Source organism: Physcomitrium patens, chromosome 10 (genome assembly GCF_059467195.1).
Source record: "Physcomitrium patens ecotype Gransden chromosome 10, ASM5946719v1, whole genome shotgun sequence".
Taxonomy (NCBI): Eukaryota; Viridiplantae; Streptophyta; class Bryopsida; order Funariales; family Funariaceae; genus Physcomitrium; species Physcomitrium patens.
Genome location: NC_143419.1, coordinates 4,187,042 through 4,207,449, shown reverse-complemented (window position 1 = coordinate 4,207,449; position 20,408 = coordinate 4,187,042). Strand labels below are relative to the sequence as shown.

Below are 20,408 nucleotides of genomic sequence, written 5' to 3'. Positions count from 1 at the left end.
AATCTATTCTCACTTTTGTTGAGAGTAACATCTATAATTTTTTCTTCTATATACAATTCAAATAAATCTATAAATCAAATTAGAGGATGGTAATCTATAACCTCTAATATCAAATGAAAATTTCCATAAATAAGAGTAGTTCACTCTCTTTAAAGAAAAATCAATATTAGAAAAATAAAAGTTAGTTTAAAGATAGATAGTCTATAACTTTCAAAATACAACAATAGAAGAGGATAATCTACTTACTTCTAGAATAAAAATAAAAAAAAATAAGTTAGCATTCTTATCAAACTATCAAGGATATAAATATTAAAGAACTAAATAATCAATACACTCTTATATTACTCAAAAAGATTAAAAAATCATTCAAAGATGATATAATATTAAACTAAAATGGCTATTATTAAAAATAAAAAGATTAAAAAGACTTAAAATAAGATTAAAGACTAAAAAGGCATTGATAAAAGTGAAGAAGGCTTCACTCTTGCCTCCATATATACTATCTAATTAGGAGCTAAGTAAAAACATTCTGTAGAACCTCCAATACATGACCAATTTATGATATATAAGTTTTGACTTGCAAGGCAAGTTTTTTATATAAGTACCACATAATTAATTTGTACCACATAATTAGTTTTTACCACAAACTACTAACATATGTAACATGTGGTTGACTTTTTGACCAAATTTCTAACCTATCAATTAACTACAAATATTTATAAAGTCAAAGTTGCAGCTATAAAGCTTTTAAGAAGCTTCTTTATAAAATATTATCACATTAATCTATTTTTCCTTACTTCTATCCAATAATATTATCTAAGTAATTATTGGAGTTAATATGTATGTCCATGACACCTACCAATCATCTAAAGACATGTATATAGGCAAAGCTACATCTATGAAGCTTTACTATAAGATATTATTTATTTTCATTTACTTCTACTTATTTATATTAATAAGATAATTATTAGAATAAATATGAATTTTCTTAACATTCTTTCATCATAGCAACAATAAATACCTCAAGTAATAAAGTTACAAGTAAAAAATTGATTAATTAATTGATAGAAATGAATTTTTTTATATTTATAGAATTTTAAAAATTAAAATAATTTTGATAGTAGAATATCTTATATAAAAAATTTTATATGCTAATTTTTATTGATATACAATAGCTATTTATACAACAATAATTATATTATATAAAATTCTTTGATTTTATAAATGATAATTTAACTTAATTTTTAATTTTATCTTTATATTCTTAAAAACAAATCTTATAAATTAATAAGTATACTTACTTAATTTTTCTATTAATTTTTAAACCATTATTAATTAAAATTTAACATCTATTATTTTAAGATATATTTTTATTTTTTAGCCTTTAATTGACTATTATCTATTGTGAGTATTTCTAAAAATTATAGCATAAAATTACACCTCCTAATAAAAAGTGATATATATATATATATATATATATATATCACTTTTTATAATATATTATTTTTTTACTTTGTTGTCCAAGTTCTATTAAATTTTCAGTTAAATCACTTATCCACTTCTAATAAAATTTTAGTGGATAATCAAATAAAATATAATTTAATACTCTATATTTATATATATTTTAGTAAATATTTCATAATCTTATCAAATTTATTATATTTTTATAGATATTTATTTACTATATATATAATTTATTAATTTATATTAAAATATTTTTATTTTTAAATTTTTAATTAAAAAAATATTTAATCATTGATTTTTAATTTTAATACCACATACAATCTATTGTAGTACTTTGCTCTTTTGCTTTAGATGCTTATATAAGAATTTATCTTTGAAAAATAATCATTTTTTATAAATTTATAATCATTTTTTTAATATATTAGTTTATAATTTCTTTTAAGTTAATATATTTAATTATCTAATATAATATAATTTGAACTTATAAAATTCTTTCAAAATAAATTTAAGAAATGAATAAAAAATCTTACTTCTTTGAAAAGACTTAATTTGTCATAATTTTTAAATTTGAAAAGCTTTTAAATTAGATTAGAAAATCTTTCTTCTTTAGAAATTCTTTAAATAGATGGTTACTCAAGCTTTAGAAGAATGCCTAGTAGATTAGAAGAACTTTTTTTTTAACAAAATTTAGCTTATCAAATTTTGAAAGTTTGGCAAGGTTGTCATATAAATTAGAATATTATTCTTTTTTAAAGTATTTTTATATATGATTTCTCAAGTTTTATGAACTTCCCAACTAACTTTTAAAATCTTTCTTATGTAAATTAACTTCATTTAAATGATGGCTTAAGTTTGATAAGTTTTTTTTGAATAAAACTTTTCAAATTTTTAAAAATCTTTATTTTTGGAATTACTTAAAATAAATAGTTGATTAGTAAGTTTGTTTAAAAGTTTAAAAAATATTTTTTAAAAAAATATTTTATTTTAAAAATAAAATAAATTAATAAGCTTTTGTAATCTTTTAATTATGCTCCAAAATTTAATTTTCTTATTTTTTCTTATTTTATGGTAATTGAACAAGTTAGATTATGATTTATATTAGCAAAATTTAGTTTTGTAGAGTTTTGAGGGTTATAACCTTTGATGGTACAAATTCTAGTCTAATTCTTTGAATTGGATTAATTAGGACTAAAGTGATAAGATTTAAAAAAATAGAATAGCAATTTAGTTAGTGTAGAATAGATATTAATTCGTTTTTGTAAGATATTGATAAAATAGACTAATAGTCTATAGAATAGTCAGTTCAGGAAGATGGATGATTGATTTAGTTATTAAAAGCGGTTAATTACAAGATTATGGTTAGAATTTGGAAATCATGAACAATTATATAGGAGTTGTAGAAGTTTGTTGGGGTACTAGACTGTGATAGTTATGAGCCGGAGTAAGCTTGGTGCTACCTTTTTGTTTCTTTGTTTCTTTATTGTTGAAGAGTAATGGATAGTTTTTGAATACTGAGAAGTGAGTCTGTGGAATAAATCAGGGATTGATTTATGAGTTATTGATTATGTAATTGGAGTACTGAGTGATTGAATTATATGAGGAGTTATTGAAAGATTATGATTGTTGTTTATTGAGAGCTGTGTTTGTTTGGACAAAGGAAGTTGGTGATTACAAAAATTCTGTGAATTCAGATTGTTGGAGTGAAATCTGTTATTCCTAGTGTTGGATGGAAATTATTGTGTTTTAAGCGGTCTTTTGAGAGTACAGGATTGCACACTGTTGTTATCAGTTGATGAAGGAATATTGTTACTGGAAGAAAGCATCATAGTGTTTCTTGGTATTTTAGTGGTTTGGAATACAGTTAATTGTGTGATCCTAACAAGCAAAACTCATGCATTTAGTCTTTCCTTGTGTTTGAATTTTCCTATACAGGTTTATTCTGAAAAGAATTATAGAATAAGTAAAATGACAATCACAGTTAGTTTTAATAATTTAGAGGTTATTAGTCATTGCTATAAGAGTTAATTGAGAGCCTATGAGTTCACCTACAATCATCTCATATGATTTAGAAGGAATTCAAATTATAATTTTCTAAAAGATTTTAGTGAAGGTTAGCAATGGCAATTTTGAAGTTTTCCTCGAAATTCAACATATCCAAGTAGCAAAGGAACTTTTTTAATTAATGGAGGCCTTTGAAATGCAATGGCAACATCAGATTCATCCTATAGAGTGAAAAAAAAATATCAGCACTTTCTCTACCAAAATACAAGTAGAGCCATGAAGATGTCATTTTTGAAGGAATTTTCAAAAATTACTAAAATCTTTAGAGATAAATATCTATATAAAAATTGCATATGACCATGGATAAGGACATGTGAGTAGTTGAGCATAGCATAAAAAGATATTTTGAACACAATGATGAAGTTATACTTACCAAAAAGTGTTTTTTTGACCACTTATAATAGCGATCAATATTGATAACAAAATTAGTTCTTGGATGAATAAAGGCCATAGATCTAAATTAGAGATCTTAGAAATTAAGAGTAGAGGTATGGCCGCCTTCCATGAGCCTCCACTCACTTGTATAAAAAGGCTTGGTTGCCCAAACTATCAGTCTCTCTTTCTTTGAATGAAGGGCAAAGCCATGCCAAATTTTGGCCTCAAATCTGAATTCTAATCTCATATTGGATTCTAGATCTTATTATACACCTTGTGAATATATAAAGGCATTGATTTGTATTATGGACAATGCTTGTTGTGGTTTAGAAGGTACTCCATTGGAATTAGTGGTTCCCAAATTCTTCAATAGTCAAAGGAATTTGAAGGAGATCTGATGCCTTCAAGTGGAACAAATAAATAAATAAAAATAAAATATTGGTTAACATTGGTAACCATTTCTTAGAAGGTAATAAATTAAATTTAATTATAAATATCTATATTTTAATTAATTTAATAATTAGATAATTGAAAGTTTTTATTCTATTTTTTAAACGTGTTGTATAATACTAATTTCTCAAAGTGGTAGAATTTGAGTTCATAGCTTCATAAATAGAATAGAAAATATTTCTTTTTTAAAAAAGTATAAATTTTTTAAAACACTCAAGCTTCATAAGCTTGTCAAATGGATTAAAAAATCTTTCTTTTATATATAAACTTTAACTATCAAAGTATTGAAGTTTAACAAGCTTGCTACAAAAAATAAAATTTCTTATTTTCTTAAGGATATTTGATTTATGTAGTTGCTTAAACTTGATAAATTTATCATATGAATTATAAATTGTACTTTTTAATATATAAACTTAGATTCTTAAAAATCTCTAGTTTTCCAAATAAATTACAAAACCTTATTTCTTTAAGTATACTCAATTTGGACAATTATTCAAGCTTGAAAAACTTGCCATATGCATCAAAAGATATTTTTCTTTGAAGACAATTAATTTTTCAAAATTTTTAAGCTTAACAAGCTTATAAAATAGATTCAAAAATCTTTTTTTAAAATTAATTTTAAAAAAAATTCAAGTTTAAAAAGATTGCCAAATAAATTAAAAAATCTTGCTTCTTTAGGAATTTCTAATTAGATAGATTGCACAAGCTTGATATACTTGATAAATAGATTGGAAAGTATATCTTTATTTAGACTTAAATTGTCTAAAAACTCAATTTTAATAAGCTTTCAAAATAGATTGAAAAATCTTTTTTCTTTAAAAATTCTTTATTGAGATGGTTTCTCAAGCTTTATAAGCTTCTTAAGTCGGTTAGAAGAACTTTATTCCTTGATAAGATTTAGCTTATCAAAATTTTAAAGCTTACTAAGATTGCCAAATAGATTAGAAAATCTTTCTTCTTTTAAATGATTTGAATTGAATGGATGTTCAAGCTTGATAAGCTCATGAAAGCTCATCAATGTAGTTTAAAAGCTGCAAACTTTTAATTTTAATTAAAATTCCCAAAGCATTCAACTCTCTACCTTTAATAAGGCATAAGTCTTTTCATCTTTGTAATAGATGCTTTGCTACAACATATTCTTCAATTTTAATCATCTCTTTGTTCTTTAATTGAAAGATTTCTACTTTACACTAATTACATGATTCACAATATTTCACTAATAAGAAGATTTTATTTACTATTACATAAAATTCATTAAATAAAAATCCAATTCTTTCTAAGTCTTTGCTGTAAGTTATTAACTTTTGAAATACTCTTAGAACTTGTACAACATTATGAAATGAAAATTATACATTCATATCTATTTGGTGTTTTTTTATTTTTTATTTTTTTAAAAATAAAAAATAGAAGCTTCATGACATCAATATGAATTTGGCATTGGTTCCATATGTCTTCAATTTCAATGTTTTTCCCATTTGGCACATCATTTGCATCTTGAATCTGATTACTCTATTTCTTAAAGATCTTAAACTAGACTCTTTTCAAAAATTGAACCAAATACTTTCGAAATATTGATATGTATGTCATAAATAATTCTACAAAATTAGCCATATTAGATTTTTACAATATTAAATTTTTTTACTTTAATATATAAAAGAATCAGTATTTCTTTATGTATTGCTCATGTACTTTACACAGAAACCATGCACAACAAAGAAAGAATTATACACATCTGAAGCGAAATCAGCAGCTAGGAAAATCTTTCCCTCTGCGTCACCAGATGCAACTCCAGGAAACGATGGCCTGCATATTCACTTCCTGGGCCTTCGACACAACGCACTCCGACTCCCTCTCACCGTCTTCCTCAAGGACCCACAGAAGACCCGCTCCAAGCATCACCAGTCAACCAAGCACACCCAGCTTCTCAACCTCCTGATCCCTGCTTCAAGCATTCTAAAATGGACAACGAAGAATAATACACAACTCAGAAATGACTGTGCAAGCCCAAAGGAGATAACTTACCACCGTAGTGCACTGCTCAAACGCTCGATACCCACATCAAAGCACCTGCAAATGAGCGATCGCGTTTCAGGACTCTCTTCTCGTGTCTAGTTCTCCACAGGAACAAAACTCTCCAAACCGCAACATGTGCCTGAGTAGACAGAATCCTTCTACGACCACGACGGATATTTAGTGACTGCGGTGGAGGTGCGGATAAGCCCAGTCAGGCAGCGTAGCAGCACTCAAGCCAGGCTGAGAGGGGAGCAGTGAGATGGCAGCGGAGTCGGATGGAACGAGAATCGGTTGAGTAGTGAGTTTTCCTCCAAAACGGTTCGTAAGGGAAACGAGGGCTGGTTTTCTCTCCTGTGAAATGCCAGTGAAGTTTTGAATTCATGAGCTTCGTCATTTTTTCTGTTAATTTTTTCTTTGTTGATATAATTTTCTGTTGGATTTTCTGTTATAATCTGCACCACCGTTTAATGCTGAATGAAAGCGACAGGCTTATGAAGTGGCTCTCATCGCACTTCGCTTCCTGATGTGGACATCGCTACTCGACAAGTATTAAACGAGGGTGTACCGGGTTCATCTGTCGGACAGATCCTGGTAAACCCAGTCTAGGTCCTCTTTCGCCTCAGGGTTAAACGAAGGCCTACAAGATAAGCTACACACTCATTTCTTTTGGTCCTCCATACAGCTCCACTCTCGCAGCCTTGCCAGCTGATATGAACTTTTACCAGATGTATTTTACGGATCTCTGTCAGGTTTTCGGATGAGGAAAAACATTAGCCCATTCTTATTTGGTCTCAGATTTTTCTACCGACGCCGAGAATATCTTCCACCCCGTCTATAGCATTGTCGAGATTTTGGACAGTGCATGCGAGCAGAAGCTTTGTGCCTCATGTGAATGGGATTACCAATGTTAATGGAACATGCAAATCTATTTCGATACACGTCTTTAATAGATGCTGCTTTAGTCATTGTTAAGTGCTCAAGTGTGTTACAATGACTTCAAAGGGTGCAGTGCGTCTTATTCTTGTTGAATGTGTGGATAGTATGAATTGATTTGGTTCAAATGAATCTCATATGATTAATGTGCAGTTGGAGCAATTACAGCACTAAGTAGAAACAGATTTCTCATTGATCACTCCTAACATCAGAGTAGAAAAATTGCGATGCCCTTTTGATTATGCAGAATTTTATCTAGCTGCAAAGTATTGATGATTGCTACAGAAGACTTTTCAAATGCAGCCCAACTAGGTACCGTTACATTCATTAGCAATTGGAAGAGGCACTAGTGATTGCTGGCAGTGAAAGATTCAATATTCTCGCTTCTGGTCATCCACTTAGAATATACCATATGTATATATATTCTTTACGTCGATTACACATGTCAAACTAGCTCAAACCTGCAATGATAAATTTTGGAAAAGTAAGTCAAACAAAACCCTCCCCGACTTGCTTGACCTCTGATCAAGTATCAATAAATGGGTACTGCCCAAAATGAACAAAAAATAAAATAAAATAAAACAAACATTCTTCTGTGTCTATAAGTATTCCCGTTGAAGGCGACGAGTCATTCCTACTCTAAACTGAGACATAAACCTCTACAAAATTGTTGGTCCAGGGAATACAACCACCATGAACATAGAGTCAAATTACATATCAACACTTGGTACGCTACGCACAAAAGCCTTCAAGCATAAGCAGTATGCTTTCCACCCCTGGAAGACTCGTGTAACTGCTGGGAGCGCTTGAAAGTATAGATGTTGTCTATGCGATCAGCTGCTGCTCTGGGTGAAAACTTGCCGTCAACAACATCACCAACTCCTTCTGCAGCGTCTTCAGAAGTCACTTTGCTCGTTTTTTCTCCAGGTGCCTCGCTTTTAGCAGCTTTGAACTCTGCAAGGTGTTGACCTCCGTACACTTGAATGCTCAACTTCCTGCGGTTTGGAGAGTCTCGAGCAATATTCTGTGCTACAAAACTCAACAAGTCTTCCTTGTTCACCATTTTCAAGGCTGCTACCTGAAAGTGAAAGTCATCGATCATGTGACGCGTCATGTACCTTTCTAGTTCATAAAAGGTTCACAGGCAACAGGACGTTTCAATTGGGCAATACTTCAAACTCAAACTATACCTCAACTTGTGGCCTGTCGAAAGTCAAAGTTCCGTCCTCAATTTCACCCCAAAAAAATCTGCTCTCCTCCCACAAGTTTTTGTGTTTCTCGAGTTTGATCTGAATCAAGGTGTACACATTTTTCTGTGTATAACCACCAAATCAACTCTGTTAAGTTCTGGAGGGATCCTCCTACTAATGTTCCATCAAACCTAAACACTGGAGGGTGGGGAATCGGAACAATATTTTCTTTTATCACCTTGAAATCTTCATCTGACATCTTCTGCAGATCATTCTCAAATTGCTCGAGAAACACTTCAACCCTCTCTTCAAGACCTCGGGGATCCTGCATTTGGGCATATTAGCATCAAGGAATCTAATCAACAGTAAATGTATACGTATATATGTATTTTAGTGCTTGCAGACAGAATCCGAAAATGGACACATTCGTATTCAAGTTATTCTTCAGGAAAGAACTTTGCTCGAAAACAACAGTGGAGTTAGAAAAGACCATGTTCCACAACTTACCTTTGCAGTGGATTGAATGATAAAATGCGCCCCACGTACTCCAAAATCATTTCTAAGACAAACAACACAGATGGCCACATGTAGCAGAACAAAATAATGATTCAAGCAGAATCGCACTGATTACAATATTAAATAAATAAAAGAGAAAAAGTAGATCACACCTCGGAGTTACTTGGGAATTGGACTTACTTGGACATAAGAGATACAACATAACCAAGTTGCTCCACTGTACGAAGTTGATGGAACACTTCACGTTTTGCGGCCAGCACAAAGAGTTCGAGAAGTGCATTCATGTGCGTGTTATCCTGGCCAATCTGTGACCTCAACACCAATCAAGTGTAAAATGGGGCTCAAAACCAGAAAATAACATCCAATCAGGTACGCACCTTTCTTTGCCATGCTCTGTCACGAATTACAGAAGTTCATTATTCAAAATTCGGCGGTATAAAAGGTAATACTTGATCGCAGTACATTCAAGAAATGTAGAACACCTGGAAGTAGGTCTGCAAAGCAGAATTATCATCGTGAGGATTTGTTCCAGCAATTGGGTAGTACCAGTCGGCGCCAGGTCCGAACTTCACAATTCTCTGCTCTGTGTGCTGAGATTGGAACGGAGGCCTTGCCTTTATTAAAGGTCCATCCGCAAGGGAGTTCTCAATCTGCTCCACAAGGCCTTCCGCCTCAGTGCATGTCAAATTTCCTGAAAAAAGAAGCCCTGGAAATGTTGGTTTCGTGCTCCCAGAGTACAAGCGAACACTTTAAAATGAAATCTCCTTGTATATGATTCTCTATATTACAGAGCGAAAGTATTATTCAAATTTGTTAAAAACGAAACGGGCTGAGCATTTTACTACAAATTAGATGTGCTACAACGTCAGTTTTCAAAATTTTGTTATGGTTTAACATAAGACGCAGAATAATCTTAAGCTAACACGAGTATGATCACCTGTGAATAGATTGCAGAATCCTTACCTGCTATAAAGCACTCCAAAAAAATTCGTGACAGAATGCGCGGGTAAAATGCAATCAAATCACGGGCCTCCAAGGATGGCAATACTTCAATAAACTCATTGATGTGCCAACGTTTGTGCTCCAAAAGTATAGAACAATTATACATGACCTGCTGGTATGGTTGCTGAAAACGAAAATTCAAATAATCCTTCATCACTTTCTCCTGTATCCATAAAATACTAAGAAAATTAGAGCAATTTAAGCAATTTTTCCTCATCATGTGCTTCGTTTTGAAAACCCTATCATCTAAATGGAAGCTGTACATGCTCCGAACTTGGACAAATGGCTTAAGGTTTCATACTTCCTCAAAATATGGACCAATATAAACCCTATAACTACATCATCTTGTTCCTTCCTGAGCTACAGAAAAAATTGAGACCGTATCTCCTATGATAGGCAATTAGAAATTAACAGAGTAAGTTTTAAACCTTAATGACTGAAAATCGCTCCTCTTCCACTTCGAAGTTAACAACCTTATCAATTATCTTCTCTACCAAAGCGATCAGCTTGTGGTGGTAACCTGAAGCAGACACCTATATCCCACTCATCAATTTTCACGCAATAGAAAAACTCCATATACTTCACAGTAACCGTCTTCAAAATTAGCACAAGTTGCGAAATATAAATCAAGTTCAACAACGATGAAAAGCACACCTGAAATCCAGTCGCGGTCGTTACAATACCGTAATTCAATCCAGCGACCTGTGCATAGTATGCTGCACAAGCACAACTTCAGAATTCTGGACAAGGATGTACATACGATGTCCTCAGAGCTTCTGAGACTTTTCATAAAAAAAGTACTTGGGAAAATTGTTCTTATCTTACATTTCCAAGGTGTTAATAAAAGGTCACGCAAGGATGCCGCTCTACAAGATTACCAAGAGAAAAAATTAAATTTTTTTATTGCGTTCAAATTCAGGTTTTAATCAGAATATTGTTTCAGTTGTTTGCGGCAACAAATATCAATTGCTTTTTGGTCAAAATCTGGACAAATACGAATGAATATGGTGAGCTCACCATATTCATTCAAGTAGTCTACTAGTAGTTTTGTGAAGATACGGGTCAATACGCTCGCCTCTGGGGAATAGTGGGACTCAGGGCAGTTGAACTGCATTTGAATGCATGCCTTAGGTGTACGGAACTTAGTATCAGGTTTGAACCATAATCTCGACATCTTTGTTTTCCTCAAGATGAAAGGATGATCCACCTGAATATTGATGACACCGCATTGAGTAGTTGGAGCATAGTGCAGGAAACAACATCCAGACAAGATACACACTTACAAATTTAACAAAATAATTGGTAAAAAGTGTATACTTTCGGCTCAGGATCCCTCAGAACAAAATCAGTGGGAATGAAAACATTTGGCTTTGGCAAATGCAGCTTTTCATGAGTCCGGGCAGTTGACCACTCCTGCAAGGATAAATAACGTGAGAATGTAAATGCAGCCATCAACTTTGGAGGCCTTGTGTGCAGAAAAAAATTACGTTTGAAAGTTTGGCAACCTGATCAGTAACGTAGATTTCAGTTACATGATGCTTTCGAACCAGATTCAGTTTCTTTCATGTGTTTATCAACATACGGCGATAAATTTCTTGGGGTTATTTTGAACAAATTAGACGGACAAACATTGAACCTAAATATATGTCAGAGTGCAAAGTGTAAGGTCGTACCTGCACCAGCTTGTCTTCAATTCTTTCTATAATGTAATCTGTCCCATACCAGAGCTCTTTTTCAGAGGTTTTACCTTCAAATTGTTTTGAATACCAAAATATCCTGAAAGACTTGCATCGAAATAACTATCAGCGACAGACACAAAAAGCTTCACTTTGCTTGCACTTCAAAGTAATCTGCCTCAATTTATCTTCTGAATTAGGTGCAACCAGCATGCTTAAGAAACAAGAAAAGGTAATCAAGATCAGCACCTCACTCGCTCGGGTTTCAGTTGTTCAATTAAGCCTGAAAAGATCTCTGCATCAAAACGTCGGGGCAATGAAGATCCTGCTACCCAATCTCTTGAAGGATAAAGCTGCACAGACAAGAGAAAAAAATTAAGTCTACATTTACAAACATACCGCAATATGATTCACTTCGTACCAAATAAAAGACATTCACACATAAATATGTATAACCAAGAACACATGACTTCGTAGAACACAATTGCACTCTTGGTCTTAACAAAGTCGTACCAGCATGTTCCCTGCAAGATCTGTGACGTATGAAATGGGAGGCCGCTTGTCCTGGAATTGAAACTTCATCTCGCAAACAGCTCGAACCTTCTCCATAAAAAATGGAAATATAGTAAATTGACAATGTTCTCTGATCACATTTTCATTGAACTCAAGAGCTCTGGAGCTTAAAAAAGTAATTCTCCATCTACCACAGACAGAGAATACTGGATACAATGAATACCTCTTCAAACATCCACTCAGCAACACCCTCCTGTTGCAATACTCGAATGTACTGAAATGTGAGGCTCGCGACCTCTTCCATGTGCTCTGTAACCACAATGTAGCGTCAATGATTCGCCAAGAGGATAATAATGATTTAGACTTTACATCAGCTGAAGGTGCTGAGATAAAGGGTTCATAGTAGCATACCTTGTCCAATGTCAGTCAATTCAACTGCAATCATAAAAAATCCATACTCCAAACTGCTGTCTATCTCGCCAGCGCTCAAGGCATTTGCCCAACCTGTCACATATGCCATTCATGAACATGACCTATTGAACTATGCTTCACATGGACAAATAGATTGAAAATCGTTTTTTGTATCATGATGATGATATCTACTTGACACTTCTTCAAATCAAATCATTCATGTTTTTACCCAAATTAAATGTGGGAATAATGAAATGGGCAAGATACAGACCTCAATAGACTATAATATGCCTTACACAATACAATAATATAAATGAACATTACCACAGTATGCAGCAAAGCCCTATTAAGAAGAATCTTTCATGTTTTACCCAATTTCTTAAGGAGTGCAAACAGAGATCCCTCAGCTTCATGTCCAATTAAGTGCCCAAGGTATCGTGATGGTGCGGAAATGTAGTTTTGAATCTCCGGTATTATAGGAAACATCATTTCCAGGTTGTGCCCCTCTCTGACAGGCACAGCCTTGACTATTATCTGTAGGTTTCACATTCCAAAAAATAAAATTAAATGCACCGGGAAAGAAGCAGGGAATAAATAGTACATACTTGATTAGAGTAAAAAGGACACTTCATAGTAAGACCACTATACCTGCATGTGTTCAGGAAGACAGGGCTGTCCACTGAATTTTTCAGCTTTCTTGCCCGTGTTCTTGATAAGGTTGAACTTATTATGGACCAAATTCGCAAGTTCATCTACCGAATCTGTTTCATACGATTAACATTACACGAAGTGAACTGTATCACCAAGGTATCCGTCACAACAGTTTCATGTATTCTAATATACAAGGGAAATGTGTAAGGCAACCTAGAAGCATCACAACGAGCAAGGTTATGAAGACCTTGATGAATGGAAAATCGCAACGAACCAATCCATAGCTTACCTCTACCATAGACAACAAGCCGCATGAGGTTAGCAGAATAGTGGGTTTTATAAAATTTGACTAACTCATCACGAGTATCAATTCCCCTTGATTTTGGACCAATATCAAGAGTCTCTAAATTTCCTGCATACAGATATAGCCGTCAGAATTCCTGTGCCCGTTCAGTGCTGTGATGTGAAAATCGTCCTGCTGTGGATGATCAAGGTAATACTTACCAGTTCCAAACTTGTGAAATGGGTGATCTTTAGAGCTCACCATTTTTGTCAACTACACAACACAAAGCATTATCTTCAGATTGGTAACTGAAATTACAGATCAGTAACTTTGTTGATTCAGGAACAAGCTAGAGTTACTTAAGACAAGTAGGAGGGTACATACTTGATTCATTCGCCACATATCCATGGTCAGATTCTTGCTGTTCTCTGATAAGCACAAATTCCATCTCACCCCACTATAAGATACAATAATCAACGTAACTGACTTTTCAGGCGGAAAAGTTGGTATTTAAATAACGCAAGAGGATAACCTTATCAAGGTCAGTATCCACAAAGACTTCACGACTAATGCAAGCTGCAGTGTTTACACACAAGACTGAGAATAGTTTTATTTCATGTATGATTTGTTCCTTTCCTACTTGGTAACAGCAATAATAGGAACCTCAAATTAATCAAAGATTCCTAAACATCACTCTGAAAATCCAGCAGAACATGCACCACCTGAGTGAACAGCATTGATTTCCCTTGACGTTGCATCCGCAGAGAGCAATGGGCATATAAAAAACTGAGCAAATCTACACACAGTATCATCACGTGTCAAGGCAATAACATCAATATAATACATGTAATCTAAAATCTTCAATGATACTTCTCAATATATTTTCGTCCGCTTCAGCTAGTGTACAACACTCAGGTGCTTTCTCTTGTCAAAGAATTCAGCATTTACCGGTCCAAGGCTTCTTCCAGATAATCTGCGCTAATATCAAAGTGATAATTTGTATGCTCAGCTGCAGTGAAAGCATTCGAATGGCCTCCATGCTGCATTCAAAACAGCTCTTAATAAATAAACGACTTAAGAACAACTGGTACGCAAAATTTCATATGTTGAAAAAAATCGCAAATGAAAATATCTGACCCTGCATGTGTACCTCTGTAAGATACTTGGAATAGCTGTCTTCCTCAGGATACTTCTCACTGGAAAAGAATAGCATGTGCTCTGCATTTCAAATCCCAACTCAAGGCCACGATCAAAAGTTGATGGAAGGAACGAAAAAAACTGGTTGAAGCTACTAATTACATCAGGATATAGCGAAATGCTAGAATCCACAACAACGCAATAGCCTTAGTTAATTAAAATCCCTGCAAGCATCGCGGAAGACTTGAACTCGACTTTCCATCCCATGAGGTCACAGAAAGTCAAAGTTGCCTTTTAGTAACATAAACATGAGAGCCGCCACCTGCAATGATCCTGCTGTAAAAACAGCCTAACGCTTCATTACCTGTTATAGAAGAAAACTACAACGATTCTGACTAAAACCTAGCATGTCGAATACAGGGGCAGTATATTAATATTTCATCAAAAGAACCAATAGTGGTGACAAGCACAAGGACAGAAAACACACCCAAAAAATGAGCCAATCCCTCGAGACCCTCAGAATCACTGAAAGATCCCACATTCACAACCATCGAAGCTGCAGCCTGCAAACATCACAATCCAATCTTGCCATATGCAATAAGAAATTGAAAAATAAGCACATATTGAGATTACCCATAGAGGAGCACTTACAATCTGAATAGCATGCCAGGGGCACAAGCATTCTCAACATGCAAGGCAGAACTAACTAGTGCACCACAATTTACTGTATCAGCCACTTTCAAAGCAGTCTCAGGATAGAAGTATGCAGATAACTAATATATTTCGTTGCGAAAACTTCAAGATAATACCAACAGCTACCAAGTTGGTGTGCATCCACGGCTTTAAATATAGTCAACCAACGATTGAGCAATAACCACCAGCCCCGAAGAAGACTCGCTAATCCAATAGGTACTTTCCAGTTTTGCAATTTATATGGTGTGAGGAAAAAAATTGAAAGACTGGCAAATGACAGAGAATTCTGGATATGTCATGATAAGAAAGTTTGTTTGATATTTTCAGATATTTCTGAGGAATCAAATCAACAGGGACAATGTAGGAAGACAACCTGAGACCAAGATTCAGCATTCAGATTAATGCTTGGAAAAATAATAATCCGGCCTACACCTCACACAACTACAAAACCCTGAAGACACCAGCGCCAAACTCGAAATTGCGAGGTTCGTAACTGGTGTCCAAACTAATGCTTAAATATTGTTGTTAAAAAAACATACATGTATAGAAATATATATATATATATATATATATATATACACAGGCGATGCCACAATGCTTGCGCTCTCAATCCAACGACACTCAAGCAATTGAATTCGACAGAAAATTCTTTTTCAACTGATAATCAGCCGTTCTGTTGTAAAAAGCATCAGATGAGGGAAATATGGTTTAACATGAGCAGCACTGCAAGCGCATGAGTGCTCAACAACCTCGGCCCTACTTTGAAAGCGAGCTAATTACCTCGAAATCCCCAACGAAGAAGTTCGTAACTAAAAGACTGTTGACACGACGGTTAAAAAATGACCCCAGGAGCATTTCCCAAATATAATAAATCAGAGCAACAACATTAAAGACGTTTCAAACTACACTGTAATGTAATGCGTTCCACGCCCACGCGCTGACCCGCACTGCAAAAGCCAAAAATTAAAATTCATAATTCTTCCACAAGGAATTCCGTGGCTGCTAAACCAAAACGACGACCAGAATTGTTTTGCCACCTGATACCGAAATCCCAATGATACGACTATGCTCAAAACTATAATCATCGCCCACAATCCATGAAAACCATAAAGGATATTGATGAAGTGTAGGATCAGGTGCTTTTCCCACGTTAAGGCCAGAAGACCTCCAAAATCTACAATCAGGAAGGCAGCTACCATCAGATGCAAACCTCTACCTCTTAAATTCGGGGAATTTGTGTAAAGTCAATTCGAGTATAATTTAACAATAGGGAAAATCCCTCGAACTAAACAGAGAAACTGACTAGCCACAAGACCACACTCACAACATGCCTGATCACGCGACACCCACAAAACTGGTCTCCTGAGACTTCAATGGCAGACGCATTGCACCTGCGAATACAACGTTTTACACTACTTCTTCTCCAGGAAACTACAGCGCACAACCCCCGCACCCCAGATCTTAAAAAATAAAAAATAAAAATAACACTAGTGAAACTCTCGCACACCACTCCATAAAGAAATCACACCATCAAGACCCGCAACTCAAATTCCACTTCCGTACGGACCCCAATTTCCATTCGGCGGACCTTGTCAGTATCGGGGTCGCTGATGATGAGCGCCTGCAGTTCGTTTTCAAGGACCACGCATTTGTAATCACGCTTGTCCGTGCGCGGCTTCAAGACGTCCGCTGCATCGGCCACGACCTCGGCTGATCCTCCACGCCCCATCTCCCACGCAGCGAGGAAAAGCTCGCCAGTCGAAAGATGAAACGGGAACTCAGAACAAACAGAATCGCTTCAGCAGGCGATGATTTCTACCTACGACGATGCAATCGCTGGTATGCACGCAGTGCTGAGGAATCGCGCAGACCAGGGAACTCACCTCGCGACTTGCAATGCAATAATCGCACTCGCAACGCCGAGAGACAAAACACCCCCAACATTCTCACCGCCTCCACCCACCGCCACCGCGCGTCTGCGGTGAAGGCAGCGTTCCCCTCCACGTCCGTCAGCGTGCCAGGGGGTGCTGGCACAAGCCTCCGTTCTATGGAAACTATTTTCCGAACACTAGCATTGAGGGTGGTCCATACTAATTTAAATATTCCACTTATCCGTGACGTCACACTCATAATGCTGTATGGGACAGATTCAAGAATGTTAAGGTTATATTAATTCCTAATGTGGACACCAATAGTGGGTTGTTTGTGGCAGTATAGTTAACTAACCAATTCCATATCAAGAATAATATTGATATAGTTGATCCTTGATTAATATCTCTTATGATTATATGTATGTATATTTATTTATTTATTATTTGGTTATTTTAAAATTATTATTTATGAAATGATAACTGTTAAGTGAAAAAGAATAATACATAATGAATTGTGAGATAACTTATAATGTGTTAGCATAAAAATTAGCTCAATAATATTTCAGATTATTTTATAATTAATTTTAAGGATGTTTTATTTTTACTATTTATTTCTTTTTAAATACCAATTACAAAATCTCAAGTAATTAAAAATTTATAAATTTTTATATAAAAAGTAATTTATTTACATTTAGGCATGTTTTCTTTGATATATATATATATATATATATATACATATTTTGTAAGGTTGCACAATTTTTTTAATCTAATGAGTTGTCTTGTTTGAAAACAATTGAGCCATGTAATACACTAAATATTATAACTCGAGAATTAATACAATATGCATTCAAAATAAATTGAAAAATGATATTATGTATGAATACAAAACAATAATACTTTAAAAAGTTTGTCTATTTACATTTAAAACTCTAAAATAAAATAGATTGATATCAGATTTATTCTTTAATATCAAAAATAATAATTAAATTCAATTTTAGAATTTAAATAGTTTTTTATATTTTAATACTATTAGTGTATTATTTTAGCTTCATCATCTAAATTAATTATTTACATATTTATTATTTGCATAAGACAATAGATACAATCATAGTATCATTTACTACATTCTTTGCTACTATTACTACTACTGAATTTTGATGACTATTATATGAGACAGTTTGGATACAACACAATGAGACGAAGAAGTCTCTTGATTGGTTGTGAAGAAGGGAACTTGGAGAACAAGGGATTTTAGGGTAGTCAAATTAATAATATACACAATATACCCAAATATAGACATATCGGCTAGCTTGTAGGTCTGCCTGGTTTGGACAACATTAGAAATTGCCCTATGAAGGCAACCAAGGTGGATGGAAGAATAAAGTCTTTGGACAGAATACATGGCACTAGGAGCCGAGCACCCATCACGTTAAACGGGAAGCAAAAGCGTTGTTGGGAGTTGAGAAACGCAAAAGTTAAAAAGATTCAAAAGTTAAAGTTCAGACAGCGGACTTCAGGAGGCGGACACCTGTGATGAGTGTGACTTGTCTGTCCATAATAGTCGGGCCCACCACGTGCTCATAAATTCCGTTCCTGGTCACGTGCAATCAGGGAAGCCAGATCCACGTCATGCCGAGCTTGAGCCCCAGTTATCCTGGTCAGGGTCACGGCCATCGTTCACACTGCCAAAATTGGAACGATATTTTTCCCAACACGATCCTTTTCATACCGAACAGCTAAAACAGAGCGAATCCGACATTCTAACCTTCAGCACCCACACCGTTGTGGCCAGGAAAGTGGGGCACCGCCTTCCTTCGATGCTCGGGAGTCACTTGCACGAGTTTCAAAAACAGGAAACGAACTTGTGGGTCCTATTTCCCAGATCCGAGTCCATGCCCCGCAGTGGATAAGAATTGAAGCATCTCAACGGTTTTGGGTTTCTGAAGTGGCTCTTCGCCGCACTGGTGGCTGCCCCACTCTCAAAACAAAGCTGCCTCCCTGATTACTTCCCGATGCACTCAATACATTCACTATGTCAGTAATTCTTCAGTGTCTTCCAGTGAAGGTTCGGAGCTCACAAAATAGAACGATGTTCAAACGAAACGAAACGGCATTCGGAATAGAGATAATATGCTCTTTTGCTCTCAAGAGGCAACCAAGTTTGGTGGAGGCAAGCTGTTCTGAATTTCAGGTTCGATGATTGTGCTCGAGTGCACGGCATCGCGGTTCCATCATTCTCGCCAGACCCTTTGGATCTTGTGTTTTTCCATTTATATTTTGTTTATATTATTGTTTTTCGTTCCAATTCTTCTTCGGGCTCCATTCATGAAAATTTGGGCCTGACTTTGTCTGGCCAATTTAGGACCAATTTAGCTACATTTCCGATCCGGTGTAGAAGATTGGAAGTCTTGGTGTCTCCATCAGGGCTACATGATAATGGCCTACGTTCTGGGTATAAAAGGGGATTTCTTATTCATAAAGCATCTGCTGCGTAACGGGAGATGTGAGTCCAACCCAATTCAGCATTGCCTTTATTTTGGAATTTTTTTCGGAGAAAAGATGGGATGTGATCCATAACAAAGAAGTCTTTCGATCTATCGAATGGAATAGACCGTCATTCTCTTGGTATCACCAAAGAACTGTTGATTCGTCGAAACAACTTTCCAGTCTCACCTGAAAACTGGGTAAAAGATGAGTTTGCTGCTGTGCCTGCCTTCACTTAGAGAGAATGCATGACCTGTTCAATATGTATTATCTACGAACAATGCCGAACAGAGCACTCGTACTTTCATCATTATTAAAGGAAGATGCACGAAATGGTTTATCCTATTCTTTGCAAGGGTCTTATCTGATGACGTATTATGTCTCGAAGACACTGGATTAAACATCTCTTCAAAATCCTAGCTTCCAAAACTTATTGAGGAAGATGATTTTAGGATGCAAAGATAAAAAAAAAAAAAAAAAAAAAAAAAAAAAAAGGTTCATAAGCCAAGCTTCAGAAGTGTCCTGATCAAGATTGACACCGTGTGTTCAGGGCCCGCACATTCCTTCGAAACTACTCCAAAGCTTAGTCCAAGTAAAACCAAGTATCTTTTGCGAGACATGGAATAGAGAAAATCATTCGAAGAATTAGTGAGAAGGTGGAGACAATCACGCAAGCATAGAGATG

At 34.8% G+C, this 20,408-nt stretch overlaps 1 protein-coding gene across 3 annotated transcripts; it reads right to left on the bottom strand.

Annotated features, from left to right (window-relative positions):
• Positions 1-7,653: 7,653 nt before the first annotated feature.
• LOC112287795 (insulin-degrading enzyme-like 1, peroxisomal) lies at positions 7,654-17,269 on the bottom strand. Of its 3 annotated transcripts, none has more exons than XM_090253510.1 (26): positions 16,957-17,269; positions 15,163-16,315; positions 14,689-14,756; positions 14,487-14,578; positions 14,261-14,334; positions 13,923-13,966; positions 13,760-13,811; positions 13,545-13,667; positions 13,253-13,365; positions 12,976-13,138; positions 12,605-12,697; positions 12,417-12,502; positions 12,194-12,280; positions 11,930-12,033; positions 11,678-11,780; positions 11,322-11,417; positions 11,022-11,211; positions 10,659-10,720; positions 10,433-10,537; positions 9,966-10,167; positions 9,485-9,693; positions 9,183-9,307; positions 8,994-9,045; positions 8,725-8,811; positions 8,487-8,609; positions 7,654-8,374 (listed from the first exon to the last, which is right to left on the bottom strand). In XM_090253510.1, exons 2-26 carry the CDS (start codon positions 15,224-15,226, stop codon positions 8,045-8,047), a joined length of 2,847 nt encoding a protein of 948 aa, XP_090109636.1. In that variant the 5' UTR covers positions 15,227-16,315; positions 16,957-17,269; the 3' UTR covers positions 7,654-8,044. The 3 variants fall into 3 exon arrangements, with proteins under 3 accessions (XP_090109636.1, XP_024386972.1, XP_090109635.1); XM_024531204.3 differs by having other exon boundaries at positions 15,163-15,238; positions 16,957-17,259; XM_090253509.1 differs by having other exon boundaries at positions 15,163-15,238; positions 16,936-17,253.
• Positions 17,270-20,408: the final 3,139 nt, after the last annotated feature.

Coding starts and splice junctions, on each gene's coding strand:
- LOC112287795 (XM_090253509.1), bottom strand. CDS start 17,097: ATGGGGCGTGGAGGATCAGCCGAGGTCGTGGCCGATGCAGCGGACGTC. Junction 8,610..8,724: donor TGTCAGATGAAGATTTCAAG/GTGATAAAAGAA, acceptor GGTTATACACAG/AAAAATGTGTACACCTTGAT. Junction 8,375..8,486: donor TCGACAGGCCACAAGTTGAG/GTATAGTTTGAG, acceptor TTTCACTTTCAG/GTAGCAGCCTTGAAAATGGT.